The following is an 18,703-nucleotide window of genomic DNA, read 5'->3' on the forward strand; positions in this document are numbered from 1 at the left end:
ACATTGTGCTTCAGTCCCTACCAGATTCCTTTTCACAGTTCATAATGAATTTTAATATGAACAAGCTTGAGGTGACTCTCCCAGAGCTCCTCAATATGTTGAGGGAGGCAGAGAGTACTATTAAGAAAGAGAAGCCAGTTCTCTACACTGGTGAGACCAGAAAGAAAAGGAAAGCAGAAAGGTCCCTTAAGAAGGGAAAGGGCAAGGGCAAACAAGGTAAAGCAAAGGTTGCTAAGAAAGACCCAACAAAGGACAAAGGCCAGTGCTTCCACTGTGGTAAAGATGGGCACTGGAAGAGAAACTGCAAAGAGTACCTTGCAGAAAGGGCGAAACAAAAGCTTGATGAAGCTTCAGGTACATTCATGATCAGTCTCCATTTGTCAGACTCTTATGATAACACATGGGTATTAGATACCGGTAGTGCTTATCATATATGTAATTCGTTGCAGGTTCTGGCAAGGCCTAGGAGACTAGAGAGAGGCGAGATGGACCTCAAGATGGGTAATGGAGCAAAAGTTGCTGTATTAGCTGTTGGCGAGGTCGCCCTACATCTGCCTAGTGGAGCTTTTATTGCATTAGATGCATGTTATTTTGTTCCTTCTATTATCAAAAACATTATCTCCATTTCATGTTTAACAGTTAGTGGATATAAATTTGTTTTTGAGAACAATGGTTGTTCGATATTATTAGATGATAAGATCATCACGAAAGGAACATTGCATAATGGTTTATTTATGTTAGACACCACTCCACATATCATGAATATAAATGTGTCCAAAAGGAAACGAGATGAGTTGAACAGTGCATACCTGTGGCATTGTAGGCTAGGTCACATCCATGAAAGAAGGATTCAAAAGTTGCTAAATGATGGATATCTAGATCCATTCGACTATGTGTCATATGCAACTTGTGAGCCTTGCATTCGTGGAAAACTGACCAACTCTCCATTTAGTGGAACTGGAGAGAGAGCCACTGAGTTGTTGGAACTCATACATAGTGATGTATGTGGACCCATGTCAACTCATGCCATTGGAGGTTACTCCTACTTCATTACATTTACTGATGATTTCTCAAGGTATGGATATGTGTACTTAATGAAGTACAAGTCCGAGGCCTTTGAGAAATTCAGAGAGTATAAGAATGAGGTGGAGAACCAAACTGGAAAGAGTATCAAAACTCTTCGATCAGATCGAGGAGGTGAGTACTTAAGTACAGAGTTTACTCACTTCCTCAAGGACCATGGGATATTATCCCAATGGACACCTCCTTATACACCTCAGCTCAATGGTGTCTCTGAAAGGAGAAATCGTACATTATTAGATATGGTACGGTCCATGATGAGTTTCGCTGACCTACCCATCTCATTATGGGGATATGCCCTAGAAACCGCAGCTTACCTTCTGAACAGAGTTCCAACTAAATCGGTGGTGTCTACACCATATGAGATATGGAAAGGGAAGAAGCCTGATCTTAAAGTAGTTAAGATTTGGGGCTGCTCTGCCTATGTTAAAAGACACAACCCCGATAAGTTAGAATCAAGGACAGGGCGATGTAAATTTGTGGGATACCCCAAGGAAACTTGTGGGTATTACTTCTATCATATCGAGGACCAAAAGGTCTTTGTAGCTAAGAGAGCAGTGTTCCTTGAGAAGGAACACATTCTTGACGGAGACAGTGGGAGAATGATAGAATTGAGCGAGGTTGGAGAACCAAGCTCAAGCACCACTCTACAGCCCGAGTCTGTTCAGGTATCTAATACACAAGTTTCAACTTTACGCAGGTCTGATAGAGTATCCCATCCTCCTGAGAGATATGTGGGACATATTAGAGCAGAGGATGTAGAGGATATTGATCCTCAAACCTACGAGGAGGCTATTATGAGTATAGACTCCGGGAAGTGGAAAGAAGCCATGAATTCTGAGATGGATTCTATGTACTCCAATAAGGTTTGGAACCTAGTTGATGCACCCGAAGGTATTGTACCCATCGATTGCAAGTGGATCTTTAAGAAAAAGATCGGAGTAGATGGAAAGGTAGAGACCTATAAAGCAAGGCTAGTGGCTAAGGGGTATCGTCAAAGGCAAGGTGTTGACTACGACGAAACTTTCTCACCCGTAGCAATGCTAAAATCCATCAGAATTCTATTGGCTATTGCAGCACACTATGATTATGAGATCTGGCAGATGGATGTGAAAACCGCATTCCTCAACGGGAACCTGGAGGAGGAGGTGTATATGATGCAACCTGAGGGATTCGTGTCCAAGAACTGCCCAGATAAGGTGTGTAGGTTGCTTAGATCCATTTATGGACTAAAGCAAGCTTCCCGAAGTTGGAACATAAGATTTGATGAGGCAATCAGATCTTATGACTTCGTTAAGAACGAAGATGAGCCTTGTGTATACAGAAAGGTAAGTGGGAGCGCTATTAGCTTTTTGGTGTTATATGTGGATGACATCCTCATCATTGGGAATGACATAGGAATGCTATCTACAATAAAGGCTTGGTTATCTAGACACTTCTCCATGAAGGACTTAGGAGAAGCATCTTATATCTTGGGGATTAGAATCTATAGAGATAGATCCAAAAGGATGCTTGGCTTGTCCCAGTCCAGGTACATAGAAACTATTATCAAAAGGTTTGGCATAGAAAATTCCAAAAGAGGTCTCATACCGATGAGACATGGGATATCGCTTTCTACGAGTATGTCCCCAAAGACTCCAGAAGAAAGGGCGAACATGGATATGATACCTTATGCCTCAGCAATAGGGTCTATCATGTATGCCATGCTATGTACTAGGCCTGATATAGCGCATGCTCTGAGTGTCACGAGCAGGTATCAGGCGGATCCAGGCTTGGAGCACTGGAAAGCAGTAAAGTGTATCCTTAAGTACTTGAGAAGGACTAAGGATCTTTTACTAGTATATGGAGGTAATAGCCTTAAGGTTGAAGGCTACACTGACTCAAGTTTTCAGTCTGATGTCGATGATAGCAAGTCGAATTCAGGGTATGTGTACACCTTGAATGGAGGAGCAGTGTGCTGGAAGAGTTCCAAGCAAGATACCACTGCTGACTCGACCACAGAGGCGGAGTACATTGCTGCATCAGATGCAGCAAAGGAGGGAGTCTGGTTGAAGAAGTTCATCACAGATTTGGGAGTCGTGCCGGATAGTGAGGAGCCGATCTCCCTATATTGCGACAACAACGGGGCAATTGCTCAAGCGAAGGAACCTAGGTCTCATCAGAAATCTAAGCATGTTCTGAGGAGGTTCCACCTTATCAGAGAGATCGTGACCCGAGGAGATGTAGCAGTGGAAAGAGTTCCATCCGAAGATAACATTGCAGATCCACTAACAAAGCCATTGTCTCAGATTGTCTTTGAGCGTCACAGGGGTCTGATGGGGATCAGACACATAGGTGATTGGCTTTAGGTCAAGTGGGAGATTGCTAGTCATAAGTGCCCAGCAAGCCAATCACGTGAGTGATGGCACGTGTGACTTGATACAGAATCTTTTTGCTTATTATATTTTGGTGTATATCACTTTATAACTATTGCATAAATGCATATATATTGTGATGTCCTTGGATTTGTGCAATGGGAATCGGATCGTGATGAGATCACGATAATGAGATCGATTCACCTTTAAACACATATCCTAAATAATCCCGGTCATAGGTTACTCGAGAGGGACATCGTGATAACCGGATAGATTGGTGTGCTGTATACCCGTCCATATGATGGATGCAGCTGGTCTCATAGCTGCTCGTGTAGGGACACTAGGGATACAGTACAGGTGCTCATTGGAGAATGAGTTCACTGATTGATCCGCTTACGGAATGCTGGATGGTTGATGATGCCTTATTGTCAGACAACGATTCCGTAGTCCTAGTGGTGTATCTGGTTCTTAGACTTGAGACACCAAGGATGTCCTGTATGAGTGCTCCACTTTTTGATACCAGACTTATAGGTTTGGCTGTTCCCAGATCTAGTACAGCTGGTCATTGGGAGTGGTAGTCGACCTTACGAGGGCTATTGAGTGTCGATAGAGGATCATCCACTCTCGGTATCATGAGAGGAATATCCCATGTGTTCTTGCTCAGACAAATCCCTGGCCAGGGTCATTCGGGTTGAGAGAGAAAGAGTTCTCCGGGAGAATCCGATTAGAGCGAGACTCGAGTAGAAACCGTATGGGTCTGACAGCACCATGCTCGATATACAGTCTCTGGGATATTAGATGGATGAGGGACTATAGGTACATGGTAACTGAGGACAGACAGGTCCAATGGATTGGATTCCCCTGTATCGTCTGGGGACTACGGCGTAGTGGCCTAGTACCTCCGTAGTCGATGAGTCGAGTGAATTATTACAGAGATAATAATTCACTGAGTTAGAAGGAGTTCTGACAGGTATGACTCACGGCCAGCTCGATATTGGGCCTAGAGGGTCACACACATATGGTAGGCATTGCGATGAGTAGAGGTTCGGATATGAGATATCCGACGGAGCCCTTGTCTTATTGGATGTAGATCCAATACCCACTAGGGAAAGGACCCATTAGGGTTTTGACACGGGATCTCTATAAATAGGAGGGATTCACAGCCTCATAGGCTAGAGTCTTTGCTTGCCCTTCCTATTCTCCTCTCCCTCTCCACCTTAGAGTAGGCCTGGAGTTTTGAGGAGCGTCGTCGCAACCCTGCTGTGTGGATCACCGCTAGAGAGGAGGACGCTTGACCTCCTTCACCCTCTCCTAAGGATCTGCAAGGAAACAGGGATATACGATCTCCCTAGGTAACACAATCTCTATACGTAGTTTTGTGTTTTACGGATTTTTGCGCACCAATCTTCGCACGACGACGAACATCTTTTTGGGAATCGGGGATTTTTGTTTTCTTGTTCTTCCGCTGCGCATATGATGTCGCCCCCTATGATTTCCCAACAGTAACTCGGGTGGTATAACATTTGTGAACTTTTTCAAAATATTCACCACCACTGTAGGTTCATGAGTAGCCTCCACATCAAGTGACTCGCTTTACTGTGGCCATAAAAGTTAATTCATCTTTGCACACCCTCTTCTTTAGTTGTAAAGTTGATATTTATTATGGGCCCTTAGTTCCTCCTCAAGAAACTAGAACTATGTTGGGGTCATTACCTCCCATCAGACATAGGGAGTTTATGAATGACAATGACACTAATTTTTTTTTATGTGCACAAACTCCATTCTGAGAATCACTTGGAAGTAATCTAGCAACATCACCATCATGTTTGTGCTTTCCCTCCACATCTCAATCTTAATAGGAACCCCCTTTGTCAACCCAAAGATCTGCCTAGCCTTCGAGTTCATAGCTTTCATTTGACTTGGGCTTTTCTTTATGTTTAGCTCGAGTTACCTTGCTTCTCAATCGATAATGAAATTGTGGGTAGTACTTGTGTCTACCATCTCACGGGTTGTTCGATCATTTGGCTTGATATCCACGTATATCAGCTCATTGCTCTCTATTTTTGTTACTTCATCTTCATGTACTCCCTCAGTTGGCCCCGTAATGTATTCAATAAACATATTGTTGCCATCCAAAGTCCTTACAACTTATTGTCACTACTAGATTTTGAACTACTCAGACTAAGGGCGACGACCTACCATTATTCGATTTGGGGGGATGGATTGATATTATCAATGCATTGAGTGATTATTTTTGTGGGCACTCTCTCACCATATGCAATAGCATCCATCAAGTTTTGAGCCTTTGCCTTCGAACTCGGCCATTTGTGGGAACTCATTTTCTTTGGCTCAATTCCAAACTACTTCCCCCGAGAATGTTTAAATGAGTGATTTTTCGAAGATTATGTCTTCTTCCCCTAATCCTATAAGAAAACAAAGTTGGTGAGTCTTTTCACAACTATAATTGCCTCGACCACATTGATAATATTCCTTCGATGTAGTTTATATTGTGCCCATTATTTTAAGCTATCAAGGAAGGTGAACAGCTTGTTTTTCTCAGATACGTCTTATATGTTCAACATCAGTGTTGAAAACTACTATGTTATCCTAAATAGAAGTATATTAGCTGACAAACTTCATATTATCAAGTAAGAATTGAGTTCTCAACTTTCGCTTCAAGTCCTCCCATATGTCCACTCAACACTGACCTTATTGAATCTCTTCCCAACATGTTTGCCACCAAAGTTTTACATCCCCATTCATATACATGGTTGCTATCAAAACTTTGGTTTCATCATAATTAAGCCTCGTAGCTTAGAAGTACTATTCTATATCAAATAAAACATTTTCGAGCTCCTTCACATCCCTAACACCCCCATAACAATGTAATTCGGGCACCCTCAAGTTTTGTGATGGAGTAACGCAGGTGTTACTCCCTCCCCCATTAAGATCCATTGTGAGCAATGTAATCCTAGACATGAGTTTAGTCACAACTTCGTGTATATGTTGCATAGAGTCTTTGGTGTCTTTTATCAATCGATCTACTCGGGATTCAACTTGATTCGAGATTCTGCCTTATCTTGTAAGTTCTCTATCCTAAGAAGCATTCGTTGGTCTTAGTATAATTCTTTTATACTCGCTTTAAGAACATCATGGTAGGTTTTTGCAATTGTAAGTATCTTTTTATAATTTCTTTTCTCGATTGATGCTCTAGATTACGTTTCCTCTGCTCATGCTCATAGAGAATAACCAACTTTTCGCTAATTATTTTTTATGTCGTGATCCTCTTGAGCAGCTACAACAACTTAAGAACGAGTTTACATTTGCAACCCTCCTACGATTGCTTAGGGTAATGATCTGATTTGCCTTGCTCGATTCGTCATAGTGTTTTACCATAGCATGATTGTGAACTTTCACTATTTGCTCGAACTACTTATCTGCTCTTATACCATAATGTCATAAACTTAGTCGGAATTGTTCAAGTCATGAGATGTCTTTATACTTTTCATTTGCAAAAGGTTAGCCTAGTTGTAACCTCACTCAGGTCCTAAATGACTTATAAAGGAGAAAAATAATTAGTTCAAAAAATGAGAGATAGACAGGTCCCAACATCTAACAAAGATGACAACCTTATAAGCAATTCAACAAATATTTACCATACAAAAGAGAAAAAAGAGAAAGGTGAAAATAAGAACCGTAAAATGCAAATAAACAATCGTAAGTTCACAAACAACCGCTTATCAGGTGTCAAGCATGTTGGCAAGTTCTCATAAGTTTAACATACAAACTTGTGAATCAAACCAATATCCAACACTATCCTAGACTCTCGTCTAGCCCTATACCATCCAAGTGATTTTATAGTGCTAAGATGGTTGATATTTTACTTCCAAAAATAAAACTTGACACACAAAACTAGACTGTTGTGAGATAATTTTGCTTATTTTGATGAGCAACACTGTAATCCTACAAACTATTTTTGCTCATAATTTTTAAATAAAAATACATAAAAATAAAATAAAATATATTATCAAATATATATATATAACTAAATAAAAATAATAAATTTGATAAAATTATTACATGTGTGTAATGATTCTCCATGACACACTTCTCGTGATGAGAGCAGAGATGACAATTACGAAGGGAGATAACGAGAATAGGAGGTAACAATGACTAGTGAAATGTGACTATATATATATATATATATATATATTATTTAATTAAAAATATTATTTGATAAAAACGGATAATAAAATTTTTTTAAGATAAAAATGCCCCTATGAATTGACTAGAACCGACGCAAAGGCTTTTAGGCCCTTAGGCTCTCTAGGCTTTGATAGGTCCAACAAACCCTGGGATCCACATGCCACAATCTAAGAGGGACAAGAAATCCTGAACCTTGCGGGAGCTCGGACGCCAAAACCTACTAACGGTGAGCAACACGTGGAGCTCCACGGCATGCATGCGTGCGAGCCTGCACGCAGTGCCACTTCTTTGTTAACCATACCGCATTCAATGGCATTTCCCCACCCCACCAAACCCTTTCCTCAACCCCTTCAACACTGACACTCTTCTTGCCTTCTCCCTGCATCTCCTTCCACTCCAGCGCAAGATTGTGGATGATGAAGACGATGAGCGAGGAGGAGAGGAAGCAGAACAAGCAGGCAAGAGGCGTGACCGCGGTGGCGCTGGGCGGGGAGGAGGCCGCCGCGAGCGGGGGGGCCGACGGTGGCGACGGGAGGGCGGCGGAGACTCTGCTGCGAGTGACGCCCGTGGGGCTCTGCGTGGCGGCGCTGGTCATCATGCTCAAGAACGCGCAGGACAACGACTATGGCGCCATCTCCTACGCCGACCTCACCGCCTTCAAGTAAAGCCAGTCTCCCTCTCCTCTTCCTTCATTCCACGGCTGACGGCTGTAACATGCCTTGGTTTTCATGGCGTCCACGAACAGGTATTTGGTGTACGCCAATGGAGTTTGCGCGGCGTACTCCCTGTTCTCGGCGTTCTACGTCGCCGTGCCACGCCCCATGACGCTGTCCCGTTCGTGGACTCTCTTCTTCTTAGACCAGGCAAGCAGTCTAATCCCACTCTGTCAAGTACTCATCAACACGGAACCATTCTGTCTGTTGCAGAAAGCCTTTCAATATTCTTCTTAGTGTCTCTATTCCTGTTTATATCAACACCTCAAAGCTTTAAAGGGAATCAGAAATTAATTTCCAAGATTGCCTTAAAGGAAAAGAAAAACAGAGGAAATGATATCTTACAGACGAACAACAAATTGAAGCATCAATTCTCCAATCTGAAAGACCAGTTCATCAGCTCCAATCTTGAAGATTGAGAAAAGAGTCTTCTGAATCATATGGATTCTTATTATTTTCTGGAGTCTACAATCAAGAAAAATAAAGCTATTAGGCTGCACATGAATCATAAAAATGAAGCATTCCTACTGCAAGTAGGCCAAGAAAGGAAAGGATAAAGACAAGCATGAGATGATCGAGTGAGAGATGAGATAATTGTCATGATCTAATCCAATAGATCAGCAACCTAATAACTTCCATAAGACGGATCTTAAACCATGTAATCCATCTAATCTTAAATACTAATTCAATCATCCATCTAGTCCTCAAAATATGTGTGTATTTACTTGCTAGATTCGTAGTCTGCACAGCTACTTCCAAGCTCTCACATGTGTTTCAAGGACTGCACGCTGCCTCCTTGTAACTGAGATGTTTTGTGGCAGGTGTTGACATACGCAATCCTGGCAGCCGGAACGATGTCGGCCGAGATAATGTACTTGGCACACTACGGGGACGTAAAGGTAACGTGGAGCAAAGAGTGCAATGTCTTCGGCAGCTTCTGCAAGAGGGCGACGACCTCTGTTGGCATCACCTTCGCGTCGGTGGCGTGTTATGTGCTGCTCTCCCTCGTCTCCTCTTACCGCCTCTTCAGCGCTTACGAGACCCCCATCCCTTTCATCAGCAGCAAGGGCCTGGAGATCGCGTCCTTCCCTCACTGAAGAGAGATCGCATCCCTGTCTGTAAGCAGACATCAGATAATAGTATGGCTTAGCAGTAGAGGAAAAGACACTGAAGAATCTACTGTGTGCACTAGCAACTCAGTTCTGCGAATAAAGTTAGTTCTTGTTCCTGCATGAAATAGTGATCTGCCCAGTTTGTCTTTGTTACAGATTCTAGAATCCTATCTGACTCTGTTGCAGAATTGTTTGTGTGATGATTATGACATGCTAAAAACCTTTGGCTCAACGAGGGGTAATTGGTCACCAATGTGACTAACAAATGATACAGTTCATTACAATTGAAAGCTAGAATCTTGCTGCATGTTAGGTTGTTACTATGGACAATTACTGATGCAAGAATTGATGTATTAGCCACTTAAAACAGTGGAACATCACATCTAAACTAAAGAAGAACAAGATTACATGAATTGTTTCAATGTGTAAATGCAAATTTGAGAAAAAGGAAAATGAAAAATAAGTTCCTTCTTGTCATCAAGAATTTGCACATGTAATAACTAACTATGTGAACCTTTATATGCTCCAAATAGAAAACAATGGGATAAATAGTTAGATAAAAGGTTTGGAAAACTCATCAACTATTTGTGTTTGTACTAAAACTACCTTATAATTTAAAGAAGCTTTCAAGTAGTTTATTAATCGTATAGATGAAAACAAGCAAATAACTCATGTTAAACAAGGGAGATTAATGAAATACATAGAACTAAAGAAAAGGATTTAAATTGTTTTAAGATTAAATGGAGATGGCAAAATGAAAGAACAAAGATTAATCCTAATACATGTTGGTCATTCAGCCCTACACCATAAGTGGACTGACAATTCTTACCAACTCAAACTTCTACAGTCAATAGCATTTATATCATTTCTTCCATATCTGAGGTAGACTTGTGAAAAAGAAAATTTGTTCGTAGAGCAAATATGGAGAAAACTACTCTTTTAGAAGTAACATAAAAATAGGGAAAGGAAGGCCAAACTTTAGGATCAGGGAATATGATGAACTACTCACTATCCATCATAAGCAACAGTGTTGGTCCGTTGATATATTTAAAGTAATACTACGAACTATTTCTTTCTATCCTTTAGGAACTAATGCTGTAGCAGTATGTGTTTTGGTTGCTGAAGTAATGCCATGAAAGGCACTTCTCATTGTCCATCAAACAGCAATGCTGGTTGCTGATATATCTGAAATAAAGGGTGATGACTGTATCAATAAGCATTTTGGTTAATGATATTTCAGCTACCTATCACAGGAAATGAACCATTATTGCTAATTATACATGGATGTCAGATTTCACAAGAAGCTGATGAGTAAATAGACAATTAGCAATTCAAAAACCAGTATACAGACAGCAAACTGAAACAGAAACCTCACTGATACCACTGTTCATTGCAATTGAAAGAGACAGAATGGAAATAAAGCCAATGGTAAACAGGAAAAAAACATTGAACACAGTCTTGCAACAATGCGAGATGTCCTATTTAAGCTCAGCAAATGGAAAAAGAAGATAGATAGTACTGCCTCTTGCTAACCAAGTAATTATGGGGTCCAGGAAAAGAATCAGAAAAGGATGGAATTGGCTTAACAACTTTTTGCATCAATCAACTGTGATTTCAGACAGGCAAGGCAACAAAGTGATACATGGGAAAGTGACAGCCAACAGTTACCAGTATTTCATTGATGAGAACTTTACTACCGGCTCTTTATCAGAAGTCAGCGGACAAAGCTGGTCCCTTATCCTACTCTACCCTTCCAGTGATTTCATTGTTCCTTCAAGATAGCAACTGGCATATGGACCACCTATTGTCCTCTTCTCAGTTCCCTCAACACAGGGAAAAAGAGCAATCTACACTGGAAAATAAATGTGCTGGCTGGCTAAACTTGCTTTCTCTGAAGGGAAGAAGATGACCTAAACTTAAGACCAAGCACAGTGGTGGCGTTAGCTTCCCACACGATCTCTATCTTATGCATTCAAGTCTATTTCTGACATGAGAGGTCGTTGCATCATCAATTCAGAAGTATGGCTGAGTGGCCCTTGTAAACCTACTTCAGACGTTAGGAACAATGCATAATGGTATCTATGAATTAAAACAAGATTAAGAGATCTAGCAAATTTTCTGGTACAGCTGTTATAAATTGACGAAGTTGATGTGACAAACCTGCGTGTCACATCATCGAAGGATGCTCAAAACTTTCATTAAGAAGCAAATTATCAAATATTGAGGATGCAGATGGATGAATGATGATGTTGTCCATTCTGTAGGTTCTTGTTTATCCATCGGCCATCTGCCATAGGCTAATCAGCATTGAAGCAAGAGTACTTGTTCTTGTTCATTCTTCCCTACTTTCCTCTTATTGATCCCATCATTCCTTAGATTAGTGACTTATTACATTGACCCAGCTATCGTACCACTTTAGTTTCATCAACTCAAAGGGACAAGAACAGTGGATGTTAGAAATTTAGATGTACCTAGCTTTGCCTGTAAATATAAAGACATGTTCCTTACATAAAATCAAGCATAATTGCTGCTAATAAAGTTCAAAAAAAAAAAATCTCTCCCTTTCTCACTTGAAGGGCATTGCATCAACCTAAAAGCATGTATGGCATCAAGATCATTAGGTTGTACATTGGCACTACAAGAATCTGTAGGGTCCTGTTATGAGCCTCTTTCTGATGAAAGGAAAAATATATCAATCTACACCAGTATATAATGGACATATAACCATATATGCCCATGTAAAAGCAACAGAACAAGCAAAATTACTAGTAGAATGTCAAGATCATTAATGTTGTGAAGAAATTAAGATGTATAAAACCTAGCCATAGAATCAGTGATGGAAAATTGGAAATAATTTGAGTAAAGCTGCAAGAGAGGAAGACTTAGAGCATATAGTTTGGTTGGTTCAGCCATTCTGAAGGTTCTATTATTTTAGTCATCACCATTATTTTAGTCATCACCAACTCATCTTTCATGGGCTAAAAAGGACAAAACTAGTATATGAGGCTCCCTTGATAAAGGATCTATGGGTCAATGTATGCAGCCATGCCCAGTGCTGAGATGGTTTTCATGGGTTCATTAGTCTAAAAAACAACAGTTCAGATCCTTTGGTTGAAACCTAAACATTATTACCCACACTAAACCTATCCATCTCTGTAGATGAGTGGAAGCATGAAGCAAAAATTGGCATGGATAAGGATATTTTATTAATTTAAAGTGAGTACAAGGTAAGTATGTGGCTTAAATTTTGGGAATTTACAGATGTTGAATTTTGTTATTTTTATTTTTTTAATATGTAAATATTAAGAGAAAGGAAAAGGAAATACGAAGAACAATAAATCGAAAAATTGATTTAAACTGACATGTAAAGGCTTCTCAGTGGATTTTTGTGGAGAAGATCTTGAAAAGGACATTTGTGAAGGGACTCTTGAGAAGAGTCACCAATGTGACAAGTAAAAGTCGGTTTAAGCACAAAAGGTCCCTCATTTTCAATCTTCAATATTGCCTTGTCCACAATTCTCCTACCTGTTGCAAAAGAAAGCATACATAACGAGATAAAAATAGCCAAAATCATAATGGACAAAATTTTGATTGGAGATTTAGGTGCAAAAGCAAGATATATAAGAATCATGTAACACAAATATCACATGCTGAATGCTTTGGGAGAACTATGAAAAATACTTTGGTTAGAGACTACATAAGTGATTGTTGCCTTTAACATTTATGATTGCTAATAATCTCGCACACTAATGCTCGCGAAAACAATTGTCCAAATCAAAACAAAAATTATATGCCAATGTTTAGACATGTAGCAATCTATTAATATGCGATGAACACAAGAGAATAAAGATAATCATTCATGGTAAGATTCTGTATAGTGAGATGAAATAATGTGGAGTCTAGACATTACCCTTAATTTGAGTTCAACCCTCGCAAAGGATTCACGCAAGGATTCAGAGATTCAGGAACAAAGGCCTGTTTTTGTTATTCAGAGATTCAAGAGCTCCTCCTCAGCAATTTTCCCTTTCCTCATCATCAAATCGCTTCTAACACCCAAAGCCTGCACTGTTAGAACATCAACAGGATGCGAAGAAGAGTACGACCGAAAGATTCAAAGAAGATATTTGGGAATCGAGGACAACAAGTAAAGACTACATCTTGCGGACCAAGGATATTTAAGCAAGTCATGAATTAAGGAACAGAAAAGAACAAGAAACCGTTTTGAAGTCTTCGGCAAAATCAGTATGGGTTTCAATCTCGAGAAGGGCGGGCCTCTCTCGCATGGCCCATCTCATGCCCTTCGGCCGCGGCGGAGAGGCGACGTTTTCCCAATCTACCAACTCTTCGATCCAACAGGATGGGAATGGGAAGCCACACTTTGTCTCCTCGCGGGCGAGTGCGAATCCCGATGCAAAGCATTAGGCGCCGATCTCGAGGACGGAGAGAGGCACCGAAGGGACGCGGAGGCGGGTGACGGCCGAGCAGGGTAGTAGATCCGATATCGCTATCGGTGGTGGGGGCGGGGCTAACTTCGCTGACGGATCGGGTTTGGATATAACATTTGGATCCGAAATGTTATTCCTTTGACAATGGAAAACCATAGTGCTAAATTGAGTCAGGTTTGATGTGTTTATATCTCCTGACCACATGCCACCTCAGTAGCAAGTATGGCAAAGGCGCTGCATGGACCAACACTAGTCATCATCATAACACCATGACATGAATGTTTACACGTGATGTGAATTGATGTCTTCCAAGAACAGATGGGTGGCGCGCAGCCACCAGCTGCACAAGTGGACATGATTAAGGCATGGGATTCACATGCCCGAAAACTCCAAGGAGGCCCCACCTCATCCATCCAAGCAGGTGAAATATTAAATTAATTTTTATTATTAAATAAAAAAATAGATTTAAGAATATAAGTTTAATTATGATTCACATTTTAGTGGGAATGAAAAATAGGGATCAACATAAAACAAACTAAAAGATGACCATTTTACCAAAAAAAATCCTTAATTTTGATAATTAATAATCATAATATTTTTTTTTAAATAAAAAAGTAATATGAATCATCTTAGAAATATATTCTAATGATTCTAAAATGATTAGTATTATTTTTTTATTTTTTGAGAATCTTATTGATAATTAATTATTAACTTTTTTGAATAGCATATGTGATCAGATTATTTTAGTAAAGACTGAGGATATTCTCATCCAAGTTGTAAAAAAAGATGTTTCCAAGAAAACATGAATATGAGGGGTGCCTTTACATAAAAAGCTAATATTAAAAATATTTCGGATAAAATATTCCTAAAAGATTGTTTGAGACATTACAAATTATTATGACCACCAATAAGAGTTCTCAAAATTTTAATGTCTTAATCTTCCTCTCTCTATCATCCCTTCTTTGTAATTTATTGGAGTTCATCACCCTTTCCTATAAATTTCCATAATCTTCCAACTTCTAAAACTTTCTCAGCCATGGAGGAGGCATTCATTGGGGTGATTCAAGGTGAGGCAGAAGAGTAATGTTTTGGTTTCCCAAAGTGTTTCCTGCTGTTGAATAGTGAAAAGAGAATCTGAGTTGACACCACAAGAATCTGAAATGATGAAGAAGGATAATTATGTCACTAAAAGATAAAGAAGTTCTATCTTTGTTCATATTGATCACTTTTGTGGGGAGAAACTTTGACACCAAATTAATAAATTTTAAAAACAATAACAAAAAGATCTAAATAAAAATACAACATTCAATAAAATAAAAAGAAGAAAATTTTCTCTTAAATTAATCCAAATCCAAACTCTAAATCTCTTGTATTTTTTTTATAAAAAAAATAACCTATCTGAAAATCTTAGAGCACATAAAATATATTTCTTTCTTGATTCTTATCCTCAAACAGAAGTAAGTCTCCATGGACATGAATACCTTAGCTTCCAAGTAATTTGTTGAGGAAGATTATAAAAGGTGACAAGAGATGCACCCTTAATCTCTCATTAACAATCAAAATAAAAAGAAGTTAATTAATCTAATTTGATATAACTCATAATTGAATATATTTTAAACATTAAATTGAAGCCATATCCAATTTCTTGAGTCAGTATATTAAGGGAAGTGATGAATGCATACTCTCATAGTTGCTTCTATTAGAGGATATATATATATATCTTATTGTCACCATCGTATCCAAATTTATTGTGTAAATAAAAAAGCTTTGTTTTGTGGACACACTTTGTTCATCTCCCAAAGTCCTCGGCTCAAGAATGGACCATGATGTTTTCTTTTACTCTAATTCCCTTCAAATGATTTAAGATGGTTTATAAAGATAGACATGAACATCAGCTTGTCAGTTTTGTCAGCGTCTATCACTCCAATTTTCTCTGAAGAAGTAATTCACCTTCTTATGATTCCACTCAATTTCTCTTTTTCCCTAAGAAAAAGGAATGGTCCACAACTCTTCTCTCTCTCTCTCTCTCTCAACGTGTAAAATGAGGATGAAGACCGGAAGAATGACCGGCATTGATTGAAACAATCCCACTGGTACCTGTCCACAACAATTAAGTTTGCATTTGCACGCCACTTCCTCCCAAGCCTTGACAAATAGGCACATATGATGGATCACTTTGATGCACGGATCGAAGCTGAGAGAGAGGAGATGGAGAAGAACTCGGCTGGCCACAGGTACAATAGACTTCTTACGTTCTTGTGTTTGTTTCTTTCTTCTTGCCAACAATCTTATGGAGTCCGCCAAAGAAAACAACGAGGAGTCTTACTTGGTTTCTCATTTATGTTTTCTTCTTCTTCTTCGTCTCTCATCAAGTTGTTGTTTTTCCATACTGTCTTTTTTTTATTTTGTTCTTGAAAAGCTGATCGTATCATTTTGTGTTTACACATCTTGATTTTATTATATTTTTATGAAATTATCTCAAGTTAATTTTAGATTTTAGATTTTGTTTTCATAGAACACACATGCATAGCTCAAACTGATGCCACTCTCTCTTGAATCAATTTGTCAAGAAATATGATTAAAAAAAATACTCAACAAATTGGCTAACAAATTTTGATCATTCAAAGGAGTATGATAATTTTTGTTTTCTTTTCAAGATAGATATTTTAATTTTCTTTGATAAGGAAAGGAGATGATTGTATTCAATTGAAATAGTAATATAATTTTTTTTTTGGAAAGTAGAGTAAGATAAAAAAAAAAGGATTGAAAGAAACTCAAATACCAATAACATCATTTGATTAATGAATAAAAATATTTTGTGTTTGTTTATTGGGATTAGTTAGTTCCCTTTAACATCCTAATCATGATATTTTCTAAAGTTACGTTGAGATCTTTATACTTGATTTTTAATCTTCTAAAATTATTATTTTTAACTTTGTATAAATCTCAATATTTAATTTTTGAATGTGTAAAGATTGAAATATTAAAAATAACTAATTACATGAGGTAAATCTATAATTGGTCCCCTAATTAAAAATTTTTATTTGTATTCTTTATAAACTAATATTTTAATTTGTACTTTCCTATTTAAAACGATGACTATTCGTATTATCATAGATAGATAGATATATAGATAGATAGATGATAGAAATGAAATATAAAGAAGAATATTACATTGATTGAAATAATACATAATACTTCATATTTATATATGTTTGGAAGGAAGAATTTTCCTCAGCATAGAGGATTTTCCTTAATATATTTATAATATCTCGTGTAGTTGAGGAAATCTTGGTTGTTGTTGAGATTGTTATTACGAGAGATCTTCACTGTTATCAATAGATATAAATACATGTGCTCATGCTATTGTTGTTATCAATAGATATAAATACATGTGCTCATGCTATTGTTGTCTTTGAGGAGCTTGAGGGTGCCAATGGCGAAGCTCAGAGCCTATAACGCCATTCCCCGAGATAAGGTTTCAGCCTCTTAATCTTCATCTCTTTATTTGATGCATCTCCCTCCCATGCCTCATATAATGCTGGCCTCGATGACCGCTTGAACTGAGTCATTTGGCTTGGCACGCACTGAAGCAGGCACGGGCGATACTACTCATCGCGGCCGCCGCGACCAAAACGCCCGCTATCGTTGGCCCCAGTGCCGCTACGGCCGCCGCCTTGCTCGGGCCGCTGCTGACGAGATCGTTGTCGCTTCAAAGCTCGACGGCGGGAGAGCCACCGCAGGTCGAGCTGCAACCTGGTGAGGCCACCCACTTCCTTAGCTTGCTTCTGGTAATATATTGTTCCCTGCCAACTTGTGATGGCTTGTTGGGAACTCAAAGGGGTGTCCTTCTTTTGTTTGGCCTGCACGCAGAACTGCCCATGGCGAGGCGGAAATCGCTGCAGCGCTTCCTCGAGAAGCGCCGGAACCGGTGAGCCTCCTGTTTCACCATGGCTTCTTCTTCGAAATCATGACTTAAAACACTATTCATGATGAGGACGCTAACGCTTCATTAACCATTATGAGTCGAAAGACTAAATTACTGTGACTTCGACACACAATTCATCTTTCTACCAACTGCTCTCTGTGCAGGTTGGTGAGCGCAGCTCCATATGCTTCAGCAAAGTCATTAGACATGGAAGGTGACTCTGAGAGGCGCCCGCAACTCAACTCAGCTAGCCTGCTTGCTATGACGGCCAAATCCACAGGCAACTGAGTCAATGGATCATCCACTGTTGTCAGAAACAATATTATGACGCTTTAGATGAACCATTATGGACTATGCGTATCACTGTTATGATGAGCTTACAGTATCCAGAAACATGCTAATATATTGCTCCTGTCAAATGCTGTAAATGGCAGATGGTATTGTAGTATCAATCTCTCTGATGCAGAATTCTAGGAAGTATTGATTACTGCTTAGTAAACTTTATGAAGTATTGAAATCCAACAATATAAAAATTACATTTGAGATCTATATATTTATGAGAATGATATGTATAATCTCATGGCTTAAATGAAACTATTCTCTATTTCTTTTCATGTACAGATATTTTAATGTTTTATAAGTATATATATCCTAATATATTTTTTGAAACAGTAAAGATCGAGATGCTAGATGTAACTAATTATAAAAGGCAATAGATAATTATTTTTATTAAAAAATAAAGTTAATTAGTTATTTTCGTTGGAATATGTGATAATTGTGATTTGCTTAAATATAAAAATAAGGAGAAAGCTTGAGGAGAGAAGACTCTTCTCTATCATACTCTTAACTTGTCACTCTTAAATAT

General features: G+C 38.9%; 2 protein-coding genes and 2 long non-coding RNA genes across 10 annotated transcripts; 2 read left to right on the forward strand and 2 right to left on the reverse strand.

Moving 5' to 3' along the window:
* The first annotated feature begins 7,963 nt into the window (after positions 1-7,963).
* On the forward strand, positions 7,964-9,697 carry LOC135638055 (CASP-like protein 2A1). Its single transcript, XM_065151007.1, has 3 exons — positions 7,964-8,301; positions 8,386-8,503; positions 9,175-9,697. Exons 1-3 carry the CDS (start codon positions 8,054-8,056, stop codon positions 9,448-9,450), a joined length of 642 nt encoding a protein of 213 aa, XP_065007079.1. The 5' UTR covers positions 7,964-8,053; the 3' UTR covers positions 9,451-9,697.
* On the reverse strand, positions 8,498-9,216 carry LOC135638056 (uncharacterized). Its single transcript, XR_010496484.1, has 3 exons — positions 9,079-9,216; positions 8,699-8,818; positions 8,498-8,624 (listed from the first exon to the last, which is right to left on the reverse strand). It is a non-coding gene; the product is annotated as an uncharacterized LOC135638056 (long non-coding RNA).
* A 537-nt stretch (positions 9,698-10,234) lies between the features above and the next one.
* LOC135638282 (uncharacterized) lies at positions 10,235-13,894 on the reverse strand. Of its 2 annotated transcripts, none has more exons than XR_010496575.1 (3): positions 13,683-13,894; positions 13,376-13,525; positions 10,235-10,650 (listed from the first exon to the last, which is right to left on the reverse strand). It is a non-coding gene; the product is annotated as an uncharacterized LOC135638282 (long non-coding RNA). The 2 variants fall into 2 exon arrangements; XR_010496574.1 differs by lacking the exon at positions 10,235-10,650 and adding an exon at positions 12,834-12,990.
* A 2,131-nt stretch (positions 13,895-16,025) lies between these two features.
* On the forward strand, positions 16,026-18,290 carry LOC135639227 (protein TIFY 3-like). 6 transcript variants are annotated; one of them, XM_065153046.1, is made up of 5 exons: positions 16,026-16,144; positions 17,334-17,388; positions 17,507-17,669; positions 17,784-17,841; positions 18,003-18,290. In XM_065153046.1, exons 1-5 carry the CDS (start codon positions 16,074-16,076, stop codon positions 18,124-18,126), a joined length of 471 nt encoding a protein of 156 aa, XP_065009118.1. In that variant the 5' UTR covers positions 16,026-16,073; the 3' UTR covers positions 18,127-18,290. The 6 variants fall into 6 exon arrangements, with proteins under 6 accessions (XP_065009118.1, XP_065009116.1, XP_065009115.1 ...); XM_065153044.1 differs by having other exon boundaries at positions 16,032-16,144; positions 17,504-17,669; XM_065153043.1 differs by having other exon boundaries at positions 16,043-16,144; positions 17,331-17,388; positions 17,504-17,669.
* Positions 18,291-18,703: the final 413 nt, after the last annotated feature.

This window comes from Musa acuminata, chromosome BXJ3-5, assembly GCF_036884655.1.
Source record: "Musa acuminata AAA Group cultivar baxijiao chromosome BXJ3-5, Cavendish_Baxijiao_AAA, whole genome shotgun sequence".
NCBI lineage: Eukaryota > Viridiplantae > Streptophyta > Magnoliopsida > Zingiberales > Musaceae > Musa > Musa acuminata.

Excerpts from the sequence above, each read along its gene's own strand:
- LOC135638055 (XM_065151007.1), top strand. The coding sequence starts at position 8,054 with ATGATGAAGACGATGAGCGAGGAGGAGAGGAAGCAGAACAAGCAGGCA. Across the intron at positions 8,302-8,385 it reads GCCGACCTCACCGCCTTCAA|GTATTTGGTGTACGCCAATG; the intron begins GTAAAGCCAGTC and ends GTCCACGAACAG. Across the intron at positions 8,504-9,174 it reads CTCTCTTCTTCTTAGACCAG|GTGTTGACATACGCAATCCT; the intron begins GCAAGCAGTCTA and ends GTTTTGTGGCAG.
- LOC135639227 (XM_065153043.1), top strand. The coding sequence starts at position 16,074 with ATGATGGATCACTTTGATGCACGGATCGAAGCTGAGAGAGAGGAGATG. Across the intron at positions 17,389-17,503 it reads ACGCCATTCCCCGAGATAAG|CAGGCACGGGCGATACTACT; the intron begins GTTTCAGCCTCT and ends CACGCACTGAAG. Across the intron at positions 17,842-18,002 it reads CTCGAGAAGCGCCGGAACCG|GTTGGTGAGCGCAGCTCCAT; the intron begins GTGAGCCTCCTG and ends CTCTCTGTGCAG.